The sequence below is a fragment of the Pseudophryne corroboree genome, chromosome 12 (assembly GCF_028390025.1).
Source record: "Pseudophryne corroboree isolate aPseCor3 chromosome 12, aPseCor3.hap2, whole genome shotgun sequence".
Classification (NCBI taxonomy): domain Eukaryota; kingdom Metazoa; phylum Chordata; class Amphibia; order Anura; family Myobatrachidae; genus Pseudophryne; species Pseudophryne corroboree.
In genome coordinates this window covers 42,963,984-42,988,883 of record NC_086455.1, presented here as the reverse complement: position 1 = coordinate 42,988,883, position 24,900 = coordinate 42,963,984, and the positions used below count along the sequence as shown (strand labels likewise).

Here is a 24,900-nt window from a genome sequence, read left to right as displayed (position 1 = left end):
ACTCCCAGAGGGCGGCAGCTTAGCATTTGCACAGCTGCTAAAAGCAGCTAGCGAGTGAACAACTCGGAATGAGGGCCTTGGACCGCTGAGGTGCCTTGAGGACTGCGTTTTAGAACCTCTGCTGTAGACTGAAAGATTTTTGGTATAAAAGATGACCCCCAACATTTAGTTCAGTACCCATATTATAGAGGACACAGTATTTCAAATATGCATACATTTTACAGTGCACATGTTAATTTTTAATCAATAGACGTCTTCCCAAAGAATTGAATACGTCAGTATAGTACTCAAATAAGCCTTTTATAATAAGATTTTACTTACCGATAAATCTATTTCTCGGAGTCCGTAGTGGATGCTGGGGTTCCTGAAAGGACCATGGGGAATAGCGGCTCCGCAGGAGACAGGGCACAAAAAGTAAAGCTTTTCCAGATCAGGTGGTGTGCACTGGCTCCTCCCCCTATGACCCTCCTCCAGACTCCAGTTAGGTACTGTGCCCGGACGAGCGTACACAATAAGGGAGGATTTTGAATCCCGGGTAAGACTCATACCAGCCACACCAATCACACCGTACAACTTGTGATCTAAACCCAGTTAACAGTATGATAACAGCGGAGCCTCTGAAAGATGGCTTCCTTCAACAATAACCCGAATTAGTTAACAATAACTATGTACAATTATTGCAGATAATCCGCACTTGGGATGGGCGCCCAGCATCCACTACGGACTCCGAGAAATAGATTTATCGGTAAGTAAAATCTTATTTTCTCTATCGTCCTAGTGGATGCTGGGGTTCCTGAAAGGACCATGGGGATTATACCAAAGCTCCCAAACGGGCGGGAGAGTGCGGATGACTCTGCAGCACCGAATGAGAGAACTCCAGGTCCTCCTTAGCCAGAGTATCAAATTTGTAAAATTTTACAAACGTGTTCTCCCCTGACCACGTAGCTGCTCGGCAAAGTTGTAATGCCGAGACCCCTCGGGCAGCCGCCCAAGATGAGCCCACCTTCCTTGTGGAGTGGGCCTTTACAGATTTAGGCTGTGGCAGGCCTGCCACAGAATGTGCAAGTTGGATTGTGCTACAGATCCAACGAGCAATCGTCTGCTTAGACGCAGGAGCACCCATCTTGTTGGGTGCATACAATATAAACAACGAGTCAGATTTTCTGACTCCAGCTGTCCTTGCAATATATATTTTTAATGCTCTGACAACGTCCAGTAACTTGGAGTCCTCCAAGTCACTTGTAGCCGCAGGCACTACAATAGGCTGGTTCAGATGAAATGCTGACACCACCTTAGGGAGAAAATGCGGACGAGTCCGCAGTTCTGCCCTGTCCGAATGGAAAATCAGATATGGGCTTTTGTAAGATAAAGCTGCCAGTTCTGACACTCTCCTGGCCGAAGCCAGGGCTAGAAGCATGGTCACTTTCCATGTGAGATATTTCAAATCCACCTTTTTTAGTGGTTCAAACCAATGAGATTTTAGAAAGTCCAAAACCACATTGAGATCCCACGGTGCCACTGGAGGCACCACAGGAGGCTGTATATGTAGCACTCCCTTAACAAAGGTCTGGACTTCAGGGACTGAAGCCAATTCTTTTTGAAAGAAAATCGACAGGGCCGAAATTTGAACCTTAATAGATCCCAATTTGAGACCCATAGACAATCCTGATTGCAGGAAATGTAGGAATCGACCCAGTTGAAATTCCTCCGTCGGAGCACTCCGATCTTCGCACCACGCAACATATTTTCGCCAAATTCGGTGATAATGTTGCACGGTTACTTCCTTCCTTGCTTTAATCAAAGTAGGAATGACTTCTTCCGGCATGCCTTTTTCCTTTAGGATCCGGCGTTCAACCGCCATGCCGTCAAACGCAGCCGCGGTAAGTCTTGAAACAGACAGGGACCCTGCTGAAGCAAGTCCCTCCTTAGAGGTAGAGGCCACGGATCTTCCGTGATCATCTCTTGAAGTTCCGGGTACCAAGTCCTTCTTGGCCAATCCGGAACCACTAGTATCGTTCTTACGCCTCTTTGCCGTATAATTCTCAATACTTTTGGTATGAGAGGCAGAGGAGGAAACACATACACCGACTGGTACACCCAAGGCGTTACCAGCGCGTCCACAGCTATTGCCTGCGGATCTCTTGACCTGGCGCAATACCTGTCCAGTTTTTTGTTGAGGCGAGACGCCATCATGTCCACCATTGGTCTTTCCCAACGGGTTACCAGCATGTGGAAGACTTCTGGATGAAGTCCCCACTCTCCCGGGTGAAGATCGTGTCTGCTGAGGAAGTCTGCTTCCCAGTTGTCCACTCCCGGGATGAACACTGCTGACAGTGCTATCACATGATTCTCTGCCCAGCGAAGAATCCTTGCAGCTTCTGCCATTGCACTCCTGCTTCTTGTGCCGCCCTGTCTGTTCACATGGGCGACTGCCGTGATGTTGTCCGACTGGATCAACACCGGTTTTCCCTGAAGCAGAGGTTCTGCCTGGCTTAGAGCATTGTATATTGCTCTTAGTTCCAGAATGTTTATGTGAAGAGACGTTTCCAGGCTCGTCCATACTCCCTGGAAGTTTCTTCCTTGTGTGACTGCTCCCCAGCCTCTCAGGCTGGCGTCCGTGGTCACCAGGATCCAATCCTGTATGCCGAATCTGCGGCCCTCCAATAGATGAGCACTCTGCAACCACCACAGAAGAGACACCCTTGTCCTTGGAGACAGGGTTATCCGCAGGTGCATCTGAAGATGCGACCCTGACCATTTGTCCAACAGATCCCTTTGGAAAATTCTTGCGTGGAATCTGCCGAATGGAATTGCTTCGTAAGAAGCCACCATTTTTCCCAGGACTCTTGTGCATTGATGTACAGACACCTTTCCTGGTTTTAGGAGGTTCCTGACAAGATCGGATAACTCCTTGGCTTTTTCCTCCGGGAGAAAAACCTTTTTCTGAACCGTGTCCAGAATCATCCCTAGGAACAGCAGACGAGTTGTCGGCATTAACTGTGATTTTGGAATATTCAGAATCCACCCGTGCTGTTTTAGCACTTCTTGAGACAGTGCTAATCCCATCTCTAGCTGTTCTCTGGACCTTGCCCTTATTAGGAGATCGTCCAAGTATGGGATAATTAATATGCCTTTTCTTCGAAGAAGAATCATCATCTCGGCCATTACCTTTGTAAAGACCCGAGGTGCCGTGGACAATCCGAACGGCAGCGTCTGAAACTGATAGTGACAGTTTTGTACAACGAACCTGAGGTACCCCTGGTGTGAGGGGTAAATTGAAACGTGGAGATACGCATCCTTGATGTCCAAGGATACCATAAAGTCCCCTTCTTCCAGGTTCGCTATCACTGCTCTGAGTGACTCCATCTTGAACTTGAACTTCTTTATGTACAGGTTCAAGGACTTCAGATTTAGAATAGGCCTTACCGAGCCATCCGGCTTCGGTACCACAAATAGAGTGGAATAATACCCCTTCCCTTGTTGTAGAAGAGGTACCTTGACTATCACCTGCTGAGAGTACAGCTTGTGAATGGCTTCCAAAACCGTCTCCCTTTCGGAGGGGGACGTTGGTAAAGCAGACTTCAGGAAACGGCGAGGTGGATCTGTCTCTAATTCCAACCTGTACCCCTGAGATATTATCTGCAGGATCCAGGGATCTACCTGCGAGTGAGCCCACTGCGCGCTGTAATTTTTGAGACGACCGCCCACCGTCCCCGAGTCCGCTTGAGAAGCCCCAGCGTCATGCTGAGGCTTTTGTAGAAGCCGGGGAGGGCTTCTGTTCCAGGGAAGGAGCTGCCTGTTGCTGTCTCTTCCCTCGACCTCTGCCTCGTGGCAGATATGAATAGCCCTTTGCTCTCTTATTTTTAAAGGAACGAAAGGGCTGCGGTTGAAAAGTCGGTGCCTTTTTCTGTTGGGGAGTGACTTGAGGTAGAAAGGTGGATTTCCCGGCTGTAGCCGTGGCCACCAAATCTGATAGACCGACTCCAAATAACTCCTCCCCTTTATACGGCAAAACTTCCATATGCCGTTTTGAATCCGCATCGCCTGTCCACTGTCGCGTCCATAAAGCTCTTCTGGCCGAAATGGACATAGCACTTACCCGTGATGCCAGTGTGCAGATATCCCTCTGTGCATCACGCATATAAAGAAATGCATCCTTTATTTGTTCTAACGACAGTAAAATATTGTCCCTGTCCAGGGTATCAATATTTTCAATCAGGGACTCTGACCAAACTACCCCAGCACTGCACATCCAGGCAGTCGCTATAGCTGGTCGTAGTATAACACCTGCATGTGTGTATATACTTTTTTGGATATTTTCCATCCTCCTATCTGATGGATCTTTAAGTGCGGCCGTCTCAGGAGAGGGTAACGCCACTTGTTTAGATAAGCGTGTTAGCGCCTTGTCCACCCTAGGAGGTGTTTCCCAGCGCTCCCTAACCTCTGGCGGGAAAGGGTATAATGCCAATAATTTCTTTGAAATTATCAGCTTTTTATCAGGGGCAACCCACGCTTCATTACACACGTCATTTAATTCTTCTGATTCAGGAAAAACTATAGGTAGTTTTTTCACACCCCACATAATACCCTGTTTAGTGGTACCTGTAGTATCAGCTAAATGTAACGCCTCCTTCATTGCCAAAATCATATAACGTGTGGCCCTACTGGAAAATACGGTTGATTCGTCACCGTCACCACTGGAGTCAGTGCCTGTGTCTGGGTCTGTGTCGACCGACTGAGGCAAAGGGCGTTTCACAGCCCCTGACGGTGTTTGAGTCGCCTGGACAGGCACTAATTGATTGTCCGGCCGTCTCATGTCGTCAAACGACTGCTTTAGCGTGTTGACACTATCCCGTAGTTCCATAAATAAAGGCATCCATTCTGGTGTCGACTCCCTAGGGGGTGACATCCTCATATTTGGCAATTGCTCCGCCTCCACACCAATATCGTCCTCATACATGTCGACACACACGTACCGACACACAGCAGACACACAGGGAATGCTCCTAACGAAGACAGGACCCACTAGCCCTTTGGGGAGACAGAGGGAGAGTTTGCCAGCACACACCAAAAGCGCTATATATAACAGGGATAGCCTTATAATAAGTGCTCCCTTATAGCTGCTTTATATATATCAAAATATCGCCATAAATTTGCCCCCCCTCTCTGTTTTACCCTGTTTCTGTAGTGCAGTGCAGGGGAGAGACCTGGGAGCCGTCCTGACCAGCGGAGCTGTGAGAGGAAATGGCGCCGTGTGCTGAGGAGATAGGCCCCGCCCCTTTTTTGGCGGGCTCGTCTCCCGCTATTTAGTGAATCCAGGCAGGGGTTAAATATCTCCATATAGCCTCTGGGGGCTATATGTGAGGTATTTTTAGCCTTTATATAGGTTACATTTGCCTCCCAGGGCGCCCCCCCCCAGCGCCCTGCACCCTCAGTGACTGCGTGTGAAGTGTGCTGAGAGGAAAATGGCGCACAGCTGCAGTGCTGTGCGCTACCTTTAGAAGACTGCAGGAGTCTTCAGCCGCCGATTCTGGACCTCTTCTGACTTCAGCATCTGCAAGGGGGCCGGCGGCGCGGCTCCGGTGACCATCCAGGCTGTACCTGTGATCGTCCCTCTGGAGCTGATGTCCAGTAGCCAAGAAGCCAATCCATCCTGCACGCAGGTGAGTTCACTTCTTCTCCCCTCAGTCCCTCGTTGCAGTGATCCTGTTGCCAGCAGGACTCACTGTAAAATAAAAAACCTAAGCTAAACTTTTTCTAAGCAGCTCTTTAGGAGAGCCACCTAGATTGCACCCTTCTCGGCCGGGCACAAAAATCTAACTGGAGTCTGGAGGAGGGTCATAGGGGGAGGAGCCAGTGCACACCACCTGATCTGGAAAAGCTTTACTTTTTGTGCCCTGTCTCCTGCGGAGCCGCTATTCCCCATGGTCCTTTCAGGAACCCCAGCATCCACTAGGACGATAGAGAAAAAAGGATAATGGAATTTCCAGAGCAGGAGGGTGTTGACAGAATCACATGGGGTTTGGCTGGCTCGGAACATTCACCTATGGACTGAACACAGGTCTGTCTGCAGGTGACCATTGTGTACCAGCAGGAGCTGAGCCATGCTCTAACAGCCCGGGGGGGAAGTGGCTGACTCACAGACTGACATGTAAATAGCCACCGTCAGGAATGTGAAAGGGTCACTTGGTGCAGTCACATAGGATGTTTTACGAAGTAATTATTCTTGTCGTTTACTACCAAGACATCATCATTATTATTTATTTTATTCTCATAGTAAAAGTCCTCCTCTTTCAGGAGAAGAAAACGACATAGTGTTAAATGGATAATGTCTCAAAATGTGCAAATCCGCTCAACTCACCTTTGCAACAATTACTTCTTTTTTTAAAATTTTCATAGCGTAATATCTTCCTGTTGCTTTCTCTTTGACTAAAATGACTTTTCCAAAGGTACCTTTCCCCAATAGCTTTAAATATTCAAATTCATTCATTGTCTGTGGATATCAAAAACAGAACACAATGATGTCCCTTGAGTTGTACCATCCCGCCACCGAACACGTTCGCCACTAAGGATTAAAACAGTTCAAACACCACAAGAACAAAGCGAATAGGTACTTCAAAAGACCCAGACATCTTAGAAGCAAATCTGACTTTGTGGATAAACTTCAATCTGAGGACCCCAAAACGGAAACTTTCATATATAGCATAAAAGTTAAAATGGACAATTCCAAACTTAACATTACTCTGGAGCTATGTTATAAGGGGGGGAAGTACTGGGATTACCTGCAAGGACATGGGGGCAGATGTATTAACCTGGAGATGGCATAAGGAAGTGATAAACCAGTGATAAATGCAAGGTGATACACGCACCAGCCAATCAGCTCCTGGTAATTTACATATTACATATTGGGGAAGTATGGCTGGTGTAATGGTTAGCATTACTGTCATGGGTTAAATTCCCACCATGGCCCCAACTGTGTGGAGTTTGTATATTCTCCCCGTACCGTACTTGCGTGGGTTTCCTCCGGGTACTCCGGTTTCCTCCCACAATCCAAAAATATACTGGTAGGATAATTGGCTCCCAACAAAAATTAACCCTATTGTGAATATGTCTTTGTGTACATGTGGTAGGGAATATAGCTTGTAAGCTCTACTGGGGCAGGGACTGATGTGAATGGGCTAATATTCTCTGTACAGCACTGCGGAATGTGTGCGCACTATATAAATAGATGGAAATAATAATAATAATTATAATAATATTGGAGCTGATTGGCTGGTGCGTGCATCACCTTGCATTTATCACTGGTTTATCACTTCCTTATGCCTTATCCAGGTTAATACATCTGCCCCATGGTCCTTAATGCACCTGGCAGAGGTCAAAAAGCTAAAACTGCAAAGCACAGCCTGACTAGTATTGCTGCTTATTTACAAGCAAATCTCACAATCTCTAGCTTTGCAATGCTACAGGAGTGTAATGCACCTAAAACCTTTGCAAATTCCGCCATCTCTAGAGGATATAATAGGGAGAACAAACGCACCAGTTATGTGAAGTACATCATCTACTGTAGGTCAATAATACAGGCTTACATATTAGAGTAAAACCAAGCAGTAAGCAAGGTGGTGGAAATATGGACTAGAAGAACACATGAAACAAGCTATACTTACTACTTTGTGTTTTGGTTTTGACAGAGAGACTTCCATTTCCTCTGCACCGGAATTATCACTCGGGGAACCAGACCGAAAATCCATCATTTCTTCCTCCTGTTTTTTAAGGCTGTCGGCTACTGCCTGGATGGCTTTTATCCATTCTTCCCTGGAAAAGTACATGTGAAATATAAACATCCAGGTTACAAAATAATCAAAGAAAGAACCACAAAAAAGTTGAACAGCTAAACCATCATATTTGGGGTTTATAAACAAGAGAAAAACAAAGAAAAATACACAGTTTAACAAGTGACCATTGGTGCGTCTCAATTAACACCTGATTTACTACCTTATGCTAATGCCAATATCCACATAGCTAATGCAAGGATCCTTGCAGCTCAAGTGGGAGGGCAGCTTCGCCTTCACAGCCACAATAGTCCATATTACAGGGATGCAGTCAGGATTCCAACATATCCCAAATATAAACACTGGCCTTGGGGTAAGGGTTAGGCGTTAGAGGAAGGGTTAAGGTTAGGCTTATCATTTATGTTAAGTATTGTATATACGGGATCCAGTCGGGATCCCAGCAGTTGAAATACTACCGCCAGAATTCCGAGAAAGCCACCGCCGACATCTCGACAAGAATCAGAATCCCTGCACCGGAATACCGACTGCCGGGATACCGAACTAGGGTTTGACGGGGTTTGGGCCAATAAGCCGCGGGTTAGGCTGCGGGGAAGGGAGGGTTAGGCTTAGACTGCGTGAAGTTTGGGGGGGGAGAGGGGGTTAGGTTTAGGCATCACCAGGGAGGGTTAGAATTAGGCTGTATGGGGGAAGAGGTAGGTTTAGGCTGTGCAAAGGGAGGGTTAGGGAGGCATTGGGGGAAGGTAAGTATACTTACCTAACCCCGTCGAGATTCTCACCACTGGGGTGCCGTGGTCGATCTTCTGACCGCCGGTATGTCATGCCCAACTTCTTATGATATAATAAAGGTTTAAATTCAAATAAAATTTAAATTCAACCGCCTATAGTACCATAGTGTGGCCCTACCCAGGAAGTACTCTCTCTCTCTCTCTCCCTCGTTTGACTTAAAAAATTACCAAGGAACTTTTGCAACAACTGTCGTTATTACTTTATCCCACGCTAGAACGTCTAGGCCAGTGTTTCCAAACTCAATGTTTTACAGATCTTCTCAGCACCATAACTGAAATAATTAGCTCCACCTGTGGATCTTTCAAAATGTTTCTGCCAGTAATGGGTACACCTGTGCACCAGCAAGGAAATCTATAAAACATGCAGTGTTAAGGGTCCCTGATTAATGGAGTTTGGAAACGCTGGTCTTTAGGACCATCTTCCTTTTTTAATATAAGGAAATATATCTGCATACTAATTTGTATAGAAAGTCAATGGCATTACAGCGCATTCTTCCTATACAAAGCAAGAATTAAATAGTCAAAAGTTAGAAAACTAGACATTTCTGGCACAAACCGCTATCATGATGTACTAATGATTCAGAGAATTTTAATTTACAGTGACAGTTCCAAATGTGGTGCACCAATATACCGTCCATCTGCAGCTGTTTGTACAGTACTCCCCCAGCATAAACAGATGCATTTCGCTATTTTTAGGAGGCTAATTTCCAGTATCCATAAAGGGTGTCTTTACATCAGCAGCTGGACATGCCGGATCCAGCATGCGCACTTGATTTCAGTTCCAGAGTCCTTAGGGGGGAGCTGCATGATTTTAAGCACATCCTCAGCACATTATTCAGGTTTATCAGGCAATTTAAAACTAATGTAATACTGCAGGACCACAGACCTTTTTCCTAGATCTGCCTCCAATTTACAGTACACACCACGAGAAACAACAGTAGCACAGTTACTTATGGGAGATTCAGGTAGACTCAGGAGAAGAATGGGAGATTGTGCTTCCTACTGTATTACATCACGTTCATAAAATGGACAGGGTTCAGGCCAGGACAATTTCAATTAAATGTACATTTAAAAAAACTCCCACAAAAAAACCTGACCTTTTAATTTAAAAAATGTAATGTGCATTTGAATATGGACTGACCACTTTAATATATTCAGTCTTCCTCTCCTGTCCACCCAAGATGTCCTAAATTTTGAAGTGGGTGGAGATGGAACATCCTGTAGTCAACCAGACCAAGGGAAAGGTCACAGTGGCAGCAAATGAGGGAGCTGATTTACTGGGAGTCAGTAACCGGGTCTACCCCCTGACACAGTGTTCAGGATGGCCACAGAATGCATGATAGTGCAGCCAACCAACAAACACAAAAGACAGATTTCAAAAGGAGCGATTGGACAATAATTGGAGCGCATCCATACACTGCATGTATGGAAGCCACATCAAACCAGAACCTAAATTTGGCTGAACAACGGTCGTGTGGATTGGACAGGTTTGGAAACCAAACTGAACAATCCAGAACATTTTTTAAGCCATTTTCAGCACCTGTGAATGTTGTGGGTAAGACTGTGCGTATGTTACAAGAAATATACGTTATGGTAAGAACTTACTGTTGATAACGGTATTTCTCCCAAGTCCACAGGATAACAATGGGATATGATGAAGCGACAGTGGTTTTGCACCAATCGGTCAAAGCTTTTCCGGCCTCACAGCATGCAACGGGCCTGTCCATATATCCCCGCCTCCTTGCTCAGGCAAATCAGTTGTTTTTCCAAAGCTCAAGGCAGGAGCATCATAGATAGCCCTAATCAGGTGAGAAGAACACACATACACACCCTTCCGTACAAGAATGAAGGAGGTTAGTGAGTAAAAGGATACTCAAATCAGGTGAGTCAGGGTGGGATCCCTGTGGATCCTGTGGACTTAGGAGAAATATCGTTATCAACGGTAAGTTCTTACCATAACGTATATTTCTCCGGCAGGGTCCACAGGTTATCCACAGGATAACAATAGGATTTCCCAAAGCAATTTAGTGGTGGGGACACTCCTGATTGGACAGGAGAATCCTTCGCCCGAATTCAGCGTCATCAGAGGCAAAGGTATCCAAGGCATAATGTCTAATGAAAGTTTTAATGGAAGACCATGTGGCTGCCTTACATATCTGTTCTGCTGAAGCACCACATTGTGCTGCCCATGATGGACCTACCTTACGAGTAGAGTGAGCAGAGACATTAGCTGGAACAGGGAGATCAGCCTGAGATTATGCTTCTGAAATAGTCATCCGAAGCCATCTTGCCAGTGTCTGCTTATCAGCAAGGCCATCCTCTCTTGTGAAATCCGTAGAGAATGAAGAGAAAATCTGTCTTTCTGATAGCACTGGTACGATCCACGTAGATCCTTAATGCACGGACCAGGTTCAGCGATGTATCTCCCGTATAAAGGCCCGGTACCTGGAAAGCCGGGACTACAGTTTCTTCATTAAGGTGGAATTTAAACACCACCTTCGGAAGATACCCAGATCTAGTTCTGAGAACTGCTTTATCTGGATAAAAAAAAAAAATCAGAAATGGGGAACGACACGATAATGCCCCTAAATCTGAAACTCTTCTAGCTGATGCCATAGCCAGTAGAAAGAGAACTTTAGCTGTCAACCATTTAAGATCCACTTTATTAAGTGGTTCAAACGGGGCAACTTGAAGGGCTTTCAGGACTAGACTTAAGTCCCAAGTCACTGTAGGGGGAACAAAAGGAGGTTGAATGCGCAGCATTCCCTGGAAAAAAGTATGCACATCCTGTAAATTGGCAATTTTCTTTTGGAACCATTCGGTCAATGCTGACACTTGCACTCTCAAGGAAGCCACCTTCAAACCTTTATCCATTCCTGCCTGAAGGAATGCTAAGACCCTGTACACTCTGAAAGCATTAGGGTCCATTTTCCGTTCACTGCACCAATGAATATAGGTTTGCCATATTCAGTGATTAATGCGAGCTGAGGAAGGTTTCCTTGCTCTGAGCATAGGTTGAATTACCTGTTTTGAGAATCCTCTTGACTTCAAGATAGAGGTTTCAAGAGCCACGCTGTCAAAGACAGTCGATCCAGATGTCTGTGATAACAAGGACCCTGCATCAGTAGATCTGGATGTTGAGGGAGCAGAAGTGGGACATCCATCGACATCCTCTGCAGATCTGTGTACCAATGTCTTCTGGGCCACGCTGGAGCTATTAGTACCATGGCACCTTTCCCTTGCTTTATCTTTCTCACCCTCCTGGGTAATAGGGTGATTGGAGTAAACAGATAAGCCAGATGAAAGTCCTATCTCACCGGCAGGGCATCCACAAAGATTGCTCTGGGATTCTTTGTTCTTGCCCCGTATGCGAGAACTTTGTTGTTCAGACAGGACACCATGAGTTCTCTCTCTGGCAACCCCCACTTGTCTACTAGAGTCTGGAAGAGCTCCGGGTGTAGAGACCATTTGCTTGCCTGAATGGCGTGTGGACTGAAAGTCCGCTTCCCAGTTTAGGACTCCCGGAACGAACACTGCGGACAAGGCTGGATGATGAAGTTCTGCCCACTTTAGTATGTGACTTACCTCCATTGCTTTTCGGCTGCGAGTTCCTCCCTGATGGTTGAGGTACGCTACCGCCATCGCATTGTCCGAGTGGATCTGGACTGGTTTTCCCCAAAGAATGTCCTTTGCCTGAATCAGTGCCATGTATATGGCCCCGAAGTTCAAATATGTTTATTGGCAGGCAACTTTCTTCCTTGGTCCATTGCCCCTGAAAACACAACCTTCCTGACACTGCTCCCCAGCCCTGGAGACTGGCATCTGTCATCAGAATGTCCCAATCTGATATCCAAAGGGGTCCCCCCCTTGCCCAGATGGGATGTCTGTAGCCACCAGGCTAATGACCTTCTTACTTCTATCGTAAGAGACATGGTCTGTGTTTTTATCGTCTGATGCAACCCATTCCATTTGGCAAGAATCAGACGCTGCCGAGGCCTCGAGTGGAATTGTGCATACTCCACTATGTCAAACGTTGTTACCATCAAACCCATCACCTGCATTGCTGCGTGAATGGATACTTTTTGACTGTGTAACAAGTCCTGAATCCTTGAATTGACCTTGGATATCCTGTTTAGAGGTAAACTTACTCTCTGAAGACCTGAATCCAGTAGCAGAGATGATTTTGTCCAGTTTATGAGCTACCCGTGGTTCTGCAGACACGTTATTGTCTGTCGTAGATGACATAAGAGCAAATCCTGCGTCTGCGCCAGGATTAAAAGATAGTCGAGGTATGGAAAAATTCTTATCCCCTGCTGGCGGAGATAAACTGCCATTACCATGATAATCTTGGTAAATAATCTGGGAGCTGTGGCTAACCTAAAAGGTAGGGCTGAAATTGCTGTTGGAGGATAGCGAACCCGAGATAGCACTGATGGGACAGTGCTATAGGAACATGTAGGTAAGCATCCTGTATATCCAGGGATACCATATAATCCCCTAGTTCCATGGCCAAAATGATGGAATGGAACGTAACGTCTCCATGTGAAACAGTGGTACCCAAATGTATTTGTTCAGTACTTTGAGATTGAGAATGGGCCGAAAAGAGCCATTTGGCTTCTGAACTAAAAACAGGTTGGAGTGAAAACCCTGTTCCCGTTATGCATGAGGAACTGGAATGACTACTTCTGAGTGAATCAATTTCTGAACTGCCTCTAACAAAGCCCTGACCTTCATCTCTACCCGAGATGGGCTGGTACAAAAAAAAACCTTCGAGGAGGGTACTTCTTGAAGGCAAAAGCATAACCTAAAGATACTACTTCCTGCACCCAGGCATCTGTTGTAGACTGCTGCCAGATCTGTGCAAACTGAAGAAGTCGGACCTCCACCCTGGGGTCCCCCAGGTGCAGGCCCACACCATCAGGTGTGTCCTCTGGTAGCCCAATGCTTTTTAGTCTTAGCAGACTTGTTGTATTGGGCCTGCTTGCCATCACTTTTTCCTTTAGCTTTTCCTTGAGACTGAAAGGGCAGAAAAGCCGGAACTTTATGTTTGAAATTGTATGTAGAAGGGAACTTGGCCTTCTTGGAGTCTGCTTCTGACTCCAGAATATCTGTAAATTCTTTACCAAAAAGAATATCTCCAGAAAAAGGTAATGATTCCAAAACCTTCTTAGATTCTGAATCAGCTTTCCACGTACGTAGCCATACTGCTCTGCGAGCAGCTATTGTTGAAGCTGATGCCCTGGAGGCAATATTACCCATACCCAATGCTGCTTCTTCCAGGAACATTGCAGCCTGTTTTATATGAGCTATATGGGATTTTAGCTCTCTAGAAGCTATAGAAAAATCCCCCTCCAATGCATCAGCCCAGGTAGCCACTGACTTTGCCATCCAAGCTGAAGCCCTGGCTGGCCTTATGACTGCGCCAAACAGGGAAAAAATGGTTTTAGAAAACCATTTACTCTCCTATCCGTGACATCATTTAATGATGTTGTAAGGCAGAGGTAATGTAGATTTTCGCACTAATTGAATTACGTGCGTATCTACTTTAGGAGCCACCTCCCTTTTTAAACAATCAACAGCTGGAAGAGGATAATTGGAATTCCATTTCTTAGGAATTCTAAACTTCTTATTGGGCATAGCCCAAGCCTCTTCCATAATTTCCGTCAGCTGATCTGTCCCTGGAAACTCAATTTTAACTGTTTTGGGACGTTTAAACACAGGTGCCTTGGTTTTTAACACAGGCTCTGCTGAATCCTCTAGGGATAGAATGGCTTTCATTGCTTTAATTAACTCCGCTATATCCACTGAGCTAAGACCTTCCTCCTCTTCGTATGCGGAAGTAGAATTAATTGAGCTTTCATATTCCGATGAATCATCATCTGAATCATGTGTAGCCTGTGAAGGTGAAAATTTACTTACCACCGGTTTATCAGCTTGTTTCTTTTGAGAATATGCTGCTGGTAGTGATACACCATAGGTGGGGAGCTGCATGTAAGGGTTAATAGTGTAACCTATCCCTGGTACAGAAGTTGAAGGAATTATCCGTTCAGCTATACTGGATAAAGTCTGTGCAAACATAGACCAAGGTGGATCCATCTGTACCTTAATCTGCTTTGTATATTTCATTAACCCCTGATGAAAGCTAAAACAATTTGCACACACACCATCCTGAACCAGATCCTGAGAGGATAACACATTTTTGCAAGACAAACATGATATGAGTGTTGGTGTTGCTGTGAGTGTACCTTCCTCACCTTTGCCACTCTTAGACATGATAAATAATCAACACTTCCCCAATGTACTACACAATTTGTGACTGTAATCACTTTAAATTTCTTAAAGTGATACACAATCCAACCCTACCCATGCACCAGCATTGAGGATCAGAATAAACAAACTGACAGAAATATAGCAAAGTCAGCAATCACACTAGCAGCCAGTCACATGTTATACATTAGTATATTAAGCAATGTGAGCACATTTGATTATTTGTTTATGTACTCTGTAATTGGGCGCTGCTGAACCCTTGTGGCGCCATATAAAGGATAATAATAATAATCATCATCAACAACAACTACATTTTAAGTATGTAGGAGAACATATTACTGCATCATGTTTAAACAGATCTAACGTATTCAGACGCAAATGCGAAAGAAACAGTAAATGTATACAGACTCATATGCAACAGGCACTTATCTAACTATTCGTACTCAAAAGGTAGATAGAGAATTAGTGCTGTATAACCTGTACTCAGTAGAGTGGGATACAGGGAGACTCACCTCGCTTCCAGGACCGATCAATACGTTAGCGAACGCTGAGTGGATCCAGATGCTACTAGTGTACACTGCAGCTCCATGAACCTATAGTGAACACAAATGCACCGGTCACACAGCCGCCTATGCTGCGCCTGGATCCTCTACGTATACAGCGTCTGAGATGGAAGCGGGAAACAGTTCATGGCAGGAGACTCGGAGGAAACTGCTCATGAACCGGGGGGGGGAGAGGCGACCAGGAGAGCGTCTGACTCCCCACTGCTAACATCAACCCTAGGGTTCGCGGCCTCATACTAATCCTGGAGCCTCTGATCCCTAAGGCCTAGCGCTGGTGTTTCCGAGGTGGAGGCCGCGTCAGCGACTTTTTGGTGGTCTCCTTCCCAAAACAGTGCGGCTGTGTCCGTATTCCCCTTCTAAGCGGAATCGATGCCTTACCTTCTCGACGTGCTCCGGCCACAGCCTGGTAGCGTCTGCTGGACCTGCTAGTATATCCGACTCAAACGCCCGCCGAAACACCACTGTACACGTGGGTAAGCGTTGTCGTGACCCGGCGGAGAGTTGTTGGAGCGACTCTTTCTAAGGTATGTATAAGACGCTGTTTAGAAGGATCACGCAAATAAATAGTGAGACTATAAAAATAAAATAAGAAAGCTTAGGGCTGCTAAGAACCAGCAGCCCACTGACCATGGTCCAGCTCCTGCCGCACCAAACAAAAAACTGATTTGCCTGAGCCAGGAGGCAGGGTTATATGGACAGGCCCGTTGCACGCTGGGAGGCCGGAAAAGCTTTGACCGATTGGTGCAAATCCACTGTCGCTTCCTCATATCCCATTGTTATCCTGTGGATATCCTGTGGACCCTGCCAGAGAAAGATAGCTATGCACCAATCTTTGATTAAAAAGACACTTATAAAAGCATAAAAAAGTAATACACCCCCTGTCGCAAGACATTTTTCATCCCAAGGGCATACAATGAAGGATTTTTGCTTTATGCCTATTGACCATATCCCGTCACTTTATAGAGGAGGAGAAAGGCATACTTTATTACTCAAATGTGAATGCCAGTGGATATATAATTTGAGATCTAGGTCACCTATTGGGTTGAATGAAGAACTTAATATGTCATTCTTCATATACATAACATTTAGACTTGGTGGACCTATTAATGTATTGCCTATCATGATTATATATATATATATATATATATATATATATCTAAGAAATTCTCATGGGAGCTCAACCACTTCAGATTTCACATACAAATGTGTTTATTTTAAAATGATTTTCTAAACAGTAAAAACTGTACTCATATAAAAATGTCAATAAAACATACACATGACTTTACTTTACAAATGGACAGTATGGACAAATATTTATCTTGATGATTTTTGGTAATATCCACATCAATTTTTCAATGAAGCGTTCAGATGTATGTTCAAATCACAAATGCGTGAATGCCCAACGCGTTTCGTCCTTACTGGACTTCATCAGGGGACGCAATCTGAGTGGTAGTTAGAAAAAAGGTGATACACCATATACTAATTATATTTATCACAGTCTTGCTACATTGAGATCATCTACTTACATACCAATGAGATCAAAGTTTGTAAGATATCACATCCAGCTTTTGCCGTAGGTGTATGTAAAAATTCTCACAGATAAAGGATCTGGAAATGTCACCATTAGAATTAATATTAAATTACAGTGACCATATATATTCACAATAGAATCTATAAACATAATCAAGGAGGGAGGAACAGACAAAATAGAGTAATGGAGGAATAGATGCAATATACTTTCTATCAATGGGTGTGATAATTACTCAATTAATCACTAATTAAGTGCAATCCTATGTTGCTCATTATTCAGATGTAGAAATGATGGTAATTATTCCATTATATCAAAGATATTTAAACAAAGCTACTTACATTCCAATATTGGTGTCTATCATAAAAGTTCACCAATGTGTATAAACAGAAGAAAAATTGCTGTGACAGTAACCTATGAATTAGAAATATAAACAGTAGTATGCGAACTTAACCAGCATAAATTATAAACTGCAGATTGTTAATTCCATTGTAAATTGGAACCTAACTATACATAAAATTCATTATGCAAATAGGATAAATCCCAATTATTCTTATATATACACAATGTCATTGTACTGTTTATGAGGGACCATGTTGAACCTAATCGCTGATCCATAATTATATCACTATATATATTCCTAATTATTCATAATACCAATTTGTGCTTTTATAAAATATGGAAATACAGAGTTTTGACAACCATTATAAATTTAGACAATGCCTTGGTATATCTAAATGGGGCAAAGCTCAACCGCCATTATAGGTCCAAAACAACATCTTTACATATTCTCATGCCAATTGGCTGCCCCAATGTTTAATTCACGTTGCACTGCACATAATTAAATGATAATCCTAAATATGTGATTTAATTTATAAGAATTAACACTATACAAAAACAAAGCTACAACCGAATTTATTTTATTAATTTATAATAGGGGAACATCTTAGGCTCACCTTTTTAGTAGGAAATAGACCAATCCAATTTAGAATAAGAATATTGTGATAGACTCAAATGAGTCAATACCCTGGAAGAGAAATTTGTCCTTAAATATGGATTCCCTCTCCAATATATCACAGATGTCTGTTAGTCATGTTATTTACCTTAGTGTTCTCTCAGGATTCTCATTCACAGCTAAAGTGCTAAAAGGAAACTGGGGCTGGTATTTATACCTCCTCCCCAATGACCTCATTTCCTGTTTGATATTTATCTTATTAGACTATTTTTAGATGTTTCTTTCTAGTATTCCATCAGTTAACGGTACCAGCATTAAGACAGCCACTTAAAGATTGAAAGAACAACTAAAAAGAACTTATAAATTCTTTTAAAATGATGTTGAACGCTTTTGCGTTTCATTATCGCCGGCGGCGTGCGTTCCACCGCCGCTACTTCCGGTTCCGGCGTGCGTTCCATAGACGCTACTTCCGGTTTCCGGTATGCGTTCCACACGATTACAGCGTGCATTCTGCTGGCTGCTACTTCCTATTAGAGCTGTAAACACGGATAATCTTAGCTTAAAAGCGCCCAACTATTCTGTCATTAGCTGCTCCATTGTATTATTAATCTAATAACACATACAATCTGTTTGTTTAATGGGAAATTGGTTGAAAAATAGATTTTTAAGTGTTTAACCATCTTATTTTACTTAGTGATGAAATAATAAAAAATATATAAATAAAATTAAAAAAATTAAAAAATGTATATATAGAGGGACTGATACTATATACAAGTCCTTCATTAAAGTAATCAGAATTCAATTTTGTGCTTTCAGTGATTCTAGTATTAAACAATTAATTAAGTGATTCACAATTTTATTTTATATTCTATATATTGTTGATATGTGCACCTGAAATATTAATCTAAAAACATTTTAATAAATTTATTTTAATAAATTTAACCTCATTATAGTGCTTTGTGATGTGATCTGACCTCATCCAATTACATGATAGCTAATTGACTATACAGCCATAATAAATAAATAAAAAAATTTTTTTTTTTTTTTTATATGAAAAAACAACAACAACGGCCATATACATGCGCAGTTCAGATCAACATGGTCCCCCATTTACAATTGTTACAAGTTGGCAACTTTACATCTTAATACATCATGCTTTAACCTTCAACATATGATCTGGTAACATATCATTAGAATTACCTTAATTTAATGGTTGTGATATAGAGTTGAACCCCTTAAGTATACTGGTCTATTGGATGGGGCGTGTTATACTGAAAACATGAAACATGTTAAGTATAGAACATGGAGAGTGGTGAATTCAGGACTTAAAGAAAAGAAACAATATCTACGTCTTCATTGAGGCCATTGGGGGCTAGTGTGTTGAGCGTATAAATCCAATAAGTTTCACGTTTGGATAATCTCAAATCTCTACTTCCACCCCTTGGGTCTGCTGGTATATGTTCTAATACTGTAAATAAAAAGTTATCCCTCGTCACTGTCGCACCATGCTTCTCGGCGTAATGCCTTGGAAGACTGTGAGAAAGGAACCTGTTTTTCACATTTCTTATGTGCTCCTGAATTCTTATTTTAGTAGGTCTTTTTGTCTTTCCTACGTAGGTTAAACTACAACTACAGGTGATCTTATATACAACATACTCTGTGTTGCAATTAACCAAGTGTTTCAATCTATACCACCCCCCTGACTCAAATTTCATACTGAATGATTTACGGTCCACAAATTTACAGCATATACATCTAGAGCATGGGAAGCACCCTTTGGTGGGTATGATATCATTATTTACTTTTCTAGTACAAGAGTGTAACTTTGACAACCTGCTCGGTGCCACTATGCTTTTTAGATTCGTTGCTCTCCTAAATACCAGATTCGGTTTTTCAGGGAGGGAAGGACCTAAAACAGAATCTTTTAAGAGTATACCCCAATGTCGATTTAGAATCTTTTTGATGGCTACGTTTTCTTGATTGAATTGTGTGATGAAAGGTCTACGAAACCTTTGATCAGTTTGGGTTTTATTTTTGGGACATAGCATTAAATCCCTTTTTTGCAAAGAAGCTTTATACTTTGCTGCCTCAATGGAGTTTGGGTTATAACCCCTTTCCATAAACCTGTTGCCAATTAAAGTGGCCTGTTCCCAATAGTCATCAATGTTGGTACAGTTGCGCCTTATCCGTAAAAATTGCGCATATGGTACGTTGTTCTTCCAAGCAGGATAGTGGCAACTGGTTTGGGGGATGTAGCTGTTGGCGTCAACATCTTTAAAGAAGGTCTTTGTTATTACCTTTTCACCTTCTACCCCTGTTAAGGTTAAATCCAAAAAATCAATACTTATTGGATTATGTTGAGAAGTAAATTTTAAATTGAAACCATTGGACTGTATGAAAGTTATGAATCCACTAATACTATATTCATCACCTTTCCAAATGAAAAGGAGATCGTCAATATATCTTCGATAGAAAATTATATTAGCTTCAAATTTGGAATCATATACATAAATGTCCTCCCATGCTTTCATGAGCAAGTTGGCATACGATGGGGCAAATTTAGTCCCCATCGCCGTGCCCTGTTGTTGCAAAAAATACTTATTCTCAAATTCAAAAAAATTATGGTTCAAAATGAACATTATGCTTTCCAATAGAAACCGTACTTCTTTTTGGGGTAGACTGGAGTCATTTGACAGAACTATTTCTACAGCCTCTACACCTTTACTATGTGGTATAGATGAATATAATGCTTGTACGTCTATAGTTAACCATTGGTATTCTTTAGACCACTCTATGTTTTCCAACTTTTGCAATACACTGGTGGAGTCTCTAAGATATGACTTCATTTTCGATACGTAGGGCTGCAATCTCAGGTCCAAATAATGGGATAAATTAGCCGTCAGGGAATTAATTCCAGCCACTATGGGCCTTCCTGGTGGTGAAGTTTTACTCTTATGAATTTTTGGAATATGGTAAAAATTTGGAACTGTTGGATGTTTAACATACATGTAGTCGAACTCTTCCTTACATATTAAATTGTCTTTCAGGGCTTTAGAAAGTAAAGTATATAGCTCTTCCTGGTATCTTGAGGTGGGATTATTGGGTAATTCCATATATGTCTGCCCATCAAAAAGTATCTTAGATGCCTCATTTAAGTAAGCCGTTTTGGTTTGCAATACAACTGCTCCACCCTTATCCGCCCCCTTAATAACCAAATTAGTGTCATTTTTCAGGGATTTCAATGCTCCCTTTTCCTGTGGATTGAGGTTGGTCCCATATTTATTACTTTTAAGCCTTATTTTCCTGAAATCCTCCCTGACTGATTCATAAAAGATGTCCAAATTACTACCCCTGGACTCTACCGGGTAATATTTTGATGGTAACTTTACCAATGGAGTTTTTTCGTTCGTACTGGCACTCACTTGGGGATTCTTAAGAAAGTGTCTCTGTATCGTTAATTTCCGGACAAATTTGTTGAGATCGATAAATAAATTAAATTTGTCAACATGTAAATCTGGTGCGAATTTCAATCCCTTATCTAATAGGGAGCGTTCCGCTGATGATAATTGTCTCTCTGTGATGTTAACAATCCCAGACGAGGTTTCTCCTGATTGAATAGGGCTCTCCTTTTTTTGGGGCTTTTTTCTGCCCCCTCTGCACCCTCGTCTCCTCCAGTATGTCCCCTCTTTATACCCTGTGGTGAGTCCAGTCTGGTGTGTAACTCCTCTCGTTGTTGCTGAATACGAGGGAATTTGTAACCTCGCCTCTCTTCTAAAAAATGTCCCCTTTGATTTCTATCTGGGGTAGGTGATCTGTCTGTGTTGTATCTACTCCTATACGAGGAATTATAATATTCCTTAGGTGGCATGTAATTGTTCCTTTGGTAACCCTGTTGAGGCGGGAATTGTTTCCTATATCCCCTCTGTTCGTAACCCCGATTCGGATAGGGAGATCTATACGACCCCCTGGGTCTATAGTGGCCATTATGGTTGCCTTGATTTACTCTATAATTCCTATAGACTTCCTGCTGTGGTCTCTCCCAACGGGGATATCTTTTTGATGGTATTTGATTCCTTTCATCTAATCTCTCCTCTTTGATCGGTAAGTGATGTATTTGACCAGATATATAGTCATTTTTATCCCTTATAAATTTCTTTTGTTTACGTGATATAATTTCTTCTTCCATAGAGTCTAATTTATAATGTAGATCTAACACATCCCGCTTAAATTCTTCACTATCCTCAAATTTAGTAGCTTGTGATTCAACTCTTTTTATATCCTCCTCTAACCTACTTAACTCCTTTTTTCTCTCAGTGATAATTAAAGTAATAAGTTTCACCGAACAGTCATCTAGAATAGTATTCCAATTCGTAATGAAACTTTCATTTCCCCCTCCTATTGTCGGGGTTTTATGCAATCGTAAACCTCTCGGAATCCTCCCTACTTCTATATATTTTTCTAGTGTCATAATATCATACCAATTTTTCAACTCCTTAATGGCTAATTTTTCTACTAGATTAAGATAACCATAATAATCGTCATCCTCAGTTTGAAATACTTGTTCCTCCTCCTCAAAGATGTTTCTAACCTTTAAAGATCTTTTTGATCTATCATTAAATATAGGCATAATAGCTAGATAGAAAAGCTGCAAACAAGGGTACTTACTGACAAACTACTACACAAACCAAAAAATAAAGTACCCCTTTTTTTTGCGCTAGGAAACTATACAGCTCACACCACTGAGAAATACCTCTTGTCAGATAAGGCAAAGAATGGGGAACAGATCTAAGAAATTCTCATGGGAGCTCAACCACTTCAGATTTCACATACAAATGTGTTTATTTTAAAATGATTTTCTAAACAGTAAAAACTGTACTCATATAAAAATGTCAATAAAACATACACATGACTTTACTTTACAAATGGACAGTATGGACAAATATTTATCTTGATGATTTTTGGTAATATCCACATCAATTTTTCAATGAAGCGTTCAGATGTATGTTCAAATCACAAATGCGTGAATGCCCAACGCGTTTCGTCCTTACTGGACTTCATCAGGGGACGCAATCTGAGTGGTAGTTAGAAAAAAGGTGATACACCATATACTAATTATATTTATCACAGTCTTGCTACATTGAGATCATCTACTTACATACCAATGAGATCAAAGTTTGTAAGATATCACATCCAGCTTTTGCCGTAGGTGTATGTAAAAATTCTCACAGATAAAGGATCTGGAAATGTCACCATTAGAATTAATATTAAATTACAGTGACCATATATATTCACAATAGAATCTATAAACATAATCAAGGAGGGAGGAACAGACAAAATAGAGTAATGGAGGAATAGATGCAATATACTTTCTATCAATGGGTGTGATAATTACTCAATTAATCACTAATTAAGTGCAATCCTATGTTGCTCATTATTCAGATGTAGAAATGATGGTAATTATTCCATTATATCAAAGATATTTAAACAAAGCTACTTACATTCCAATATTGGTGTCTATCATAAAAGTTCACCAATGTGTATAAACAGAAGAAAAATTGCTGTGACAGTAACCTATGAATTAGAAATATAAACAGTAGTATGCGAACTTAACCAGCATAAATTATAAACTGCAGATTGTTAATTCCATTGTAAATTGGAACCTAACTATACATAAAATTCATTATGCAAATAGGATAAATCCCAATTATTCTTATATATACACAATGTCATTGTACTGTTTATGAGGGACCATGTTGAACCTAATCGCTGATCCATAATTATATCACTATATATATTCCTAATTATTCATAATACCAATTTGTGCTTTTATAAAATATGGAAATACAGAGTTTTGACAACCATTATAAATTTAGACAATGCCTTGGTATATCTAAATGGGGCAAAGCTCAACCGCCATTATAGGTCCAAAACAACATCTTTACATATTCTCATGCCAATTGGCTGCCCCAATGTTTAATTCACGTTGCACTGCACATCATTAAATGATAATCCTAAATATGTGATTTAATTTATAAGAATTAACACTATACAAAAACAAAGCTACAACCGAATTTATTTTATTAATTTATAATAGGGGAACATCTTAGGCTCACCTTTTTAGTAGGAAATAGACCAATCCAATTTAGAATAAGAATATTGTGATAGACTCAAATGAGTCAATACCCTGGAAGAGAAATTTGTCCTTAAATATGGATTCCCTCTCCAATATATCACAGATGTCTGTTAGTCATGTTATTTACCTTAGTGTTCTCTCAGGATTCTCATTCACAGCTAAAGTGCTAAAAGGAAACTGGGGCTGGTATTTATACCTCCTCCCCAATGACCTCATTTCCTGTTTGATATTTATCTTATTAGACTATTTTTAGATGTTTCTTTCTAGTATTCCATCAGTTAACGGTACCAGCATTAAGACAGCCACTTAAAGATTGAAAGAACAACTAAAAAGAACTTATAAATTCTTTTAAAATGATGTTGAACGCTTTTGCGTTTCATTATCGCCGGCGGCGTGCGTTCCACCGCCGCTACTTCCGGTTCCGGCGTGCGTTCCATAGACGCTACTTCCGGTTTCCGGTATGCGTTCCACACGATTACAGCGTGCATTCTGCTGGCTGCTACTTCCTATTAGAGCTGTAAACACGGATAATCTTAGCTTAAAAGCGCCCAACTATTCTGTCATTAGCTGCTCCATTGTATTATTAATCTAATAACACATACAATCTGTTTGTTTAATGGGAAATTGGTTGAAAAATAGATTTTTAAGTGTTTAACCATCTTATTTTACTTAGTGATGAAATAATAAAAAATATATAAATAAAATTAAAAAAATTAAAAAATGTATATATAGAGGGACTAATGACAGAATAGTTGGGCGCTTTTAAGCTAAGATTATCCGTGTTTACAGCTCTAATAGGAAGTAGCAGCCAGCAGAATGCACGCTGTAATCGTGTGGAACGCATACCGGAAACCGGAAGTAGCGTCTATGGAACGCACG

General features: G+C 41.8%; 1 protein-coding gene across 3 annotated transcripts in view; it reads right to left on the bottom strand.

Annotated features, from left to right (window-relative positions):
* Nucleotides 1-24,900, bottom strand: part of LOC134980552 (RAC-alpha serine/threonine-protein kinase) — a 203,352-nt gene that overhangs the window by 43,263 nt on the left and 135,189 nt on the right. For all 3 annotated transcript variants that reach the window (XM_063947416.1, XM_063947414.1, XM_063947415.1), the window contains 2 exons: nucleotides 7,665-7,812; nucleotides 6,362-6,493 (listed from right to left, as the gene is read on the bottom strand). In XM_063947416.1, the coding sequence (XP_063803486.1) occupies nucleotides 6,362-6,493; nucleotides 7,665-7,812 (280 nt within the window). The remainder of the gene's footprint in view (nucleotides 1-6,361; nucleotides 6,494-7,664; nucleotides 7,813-24,900) is intronic.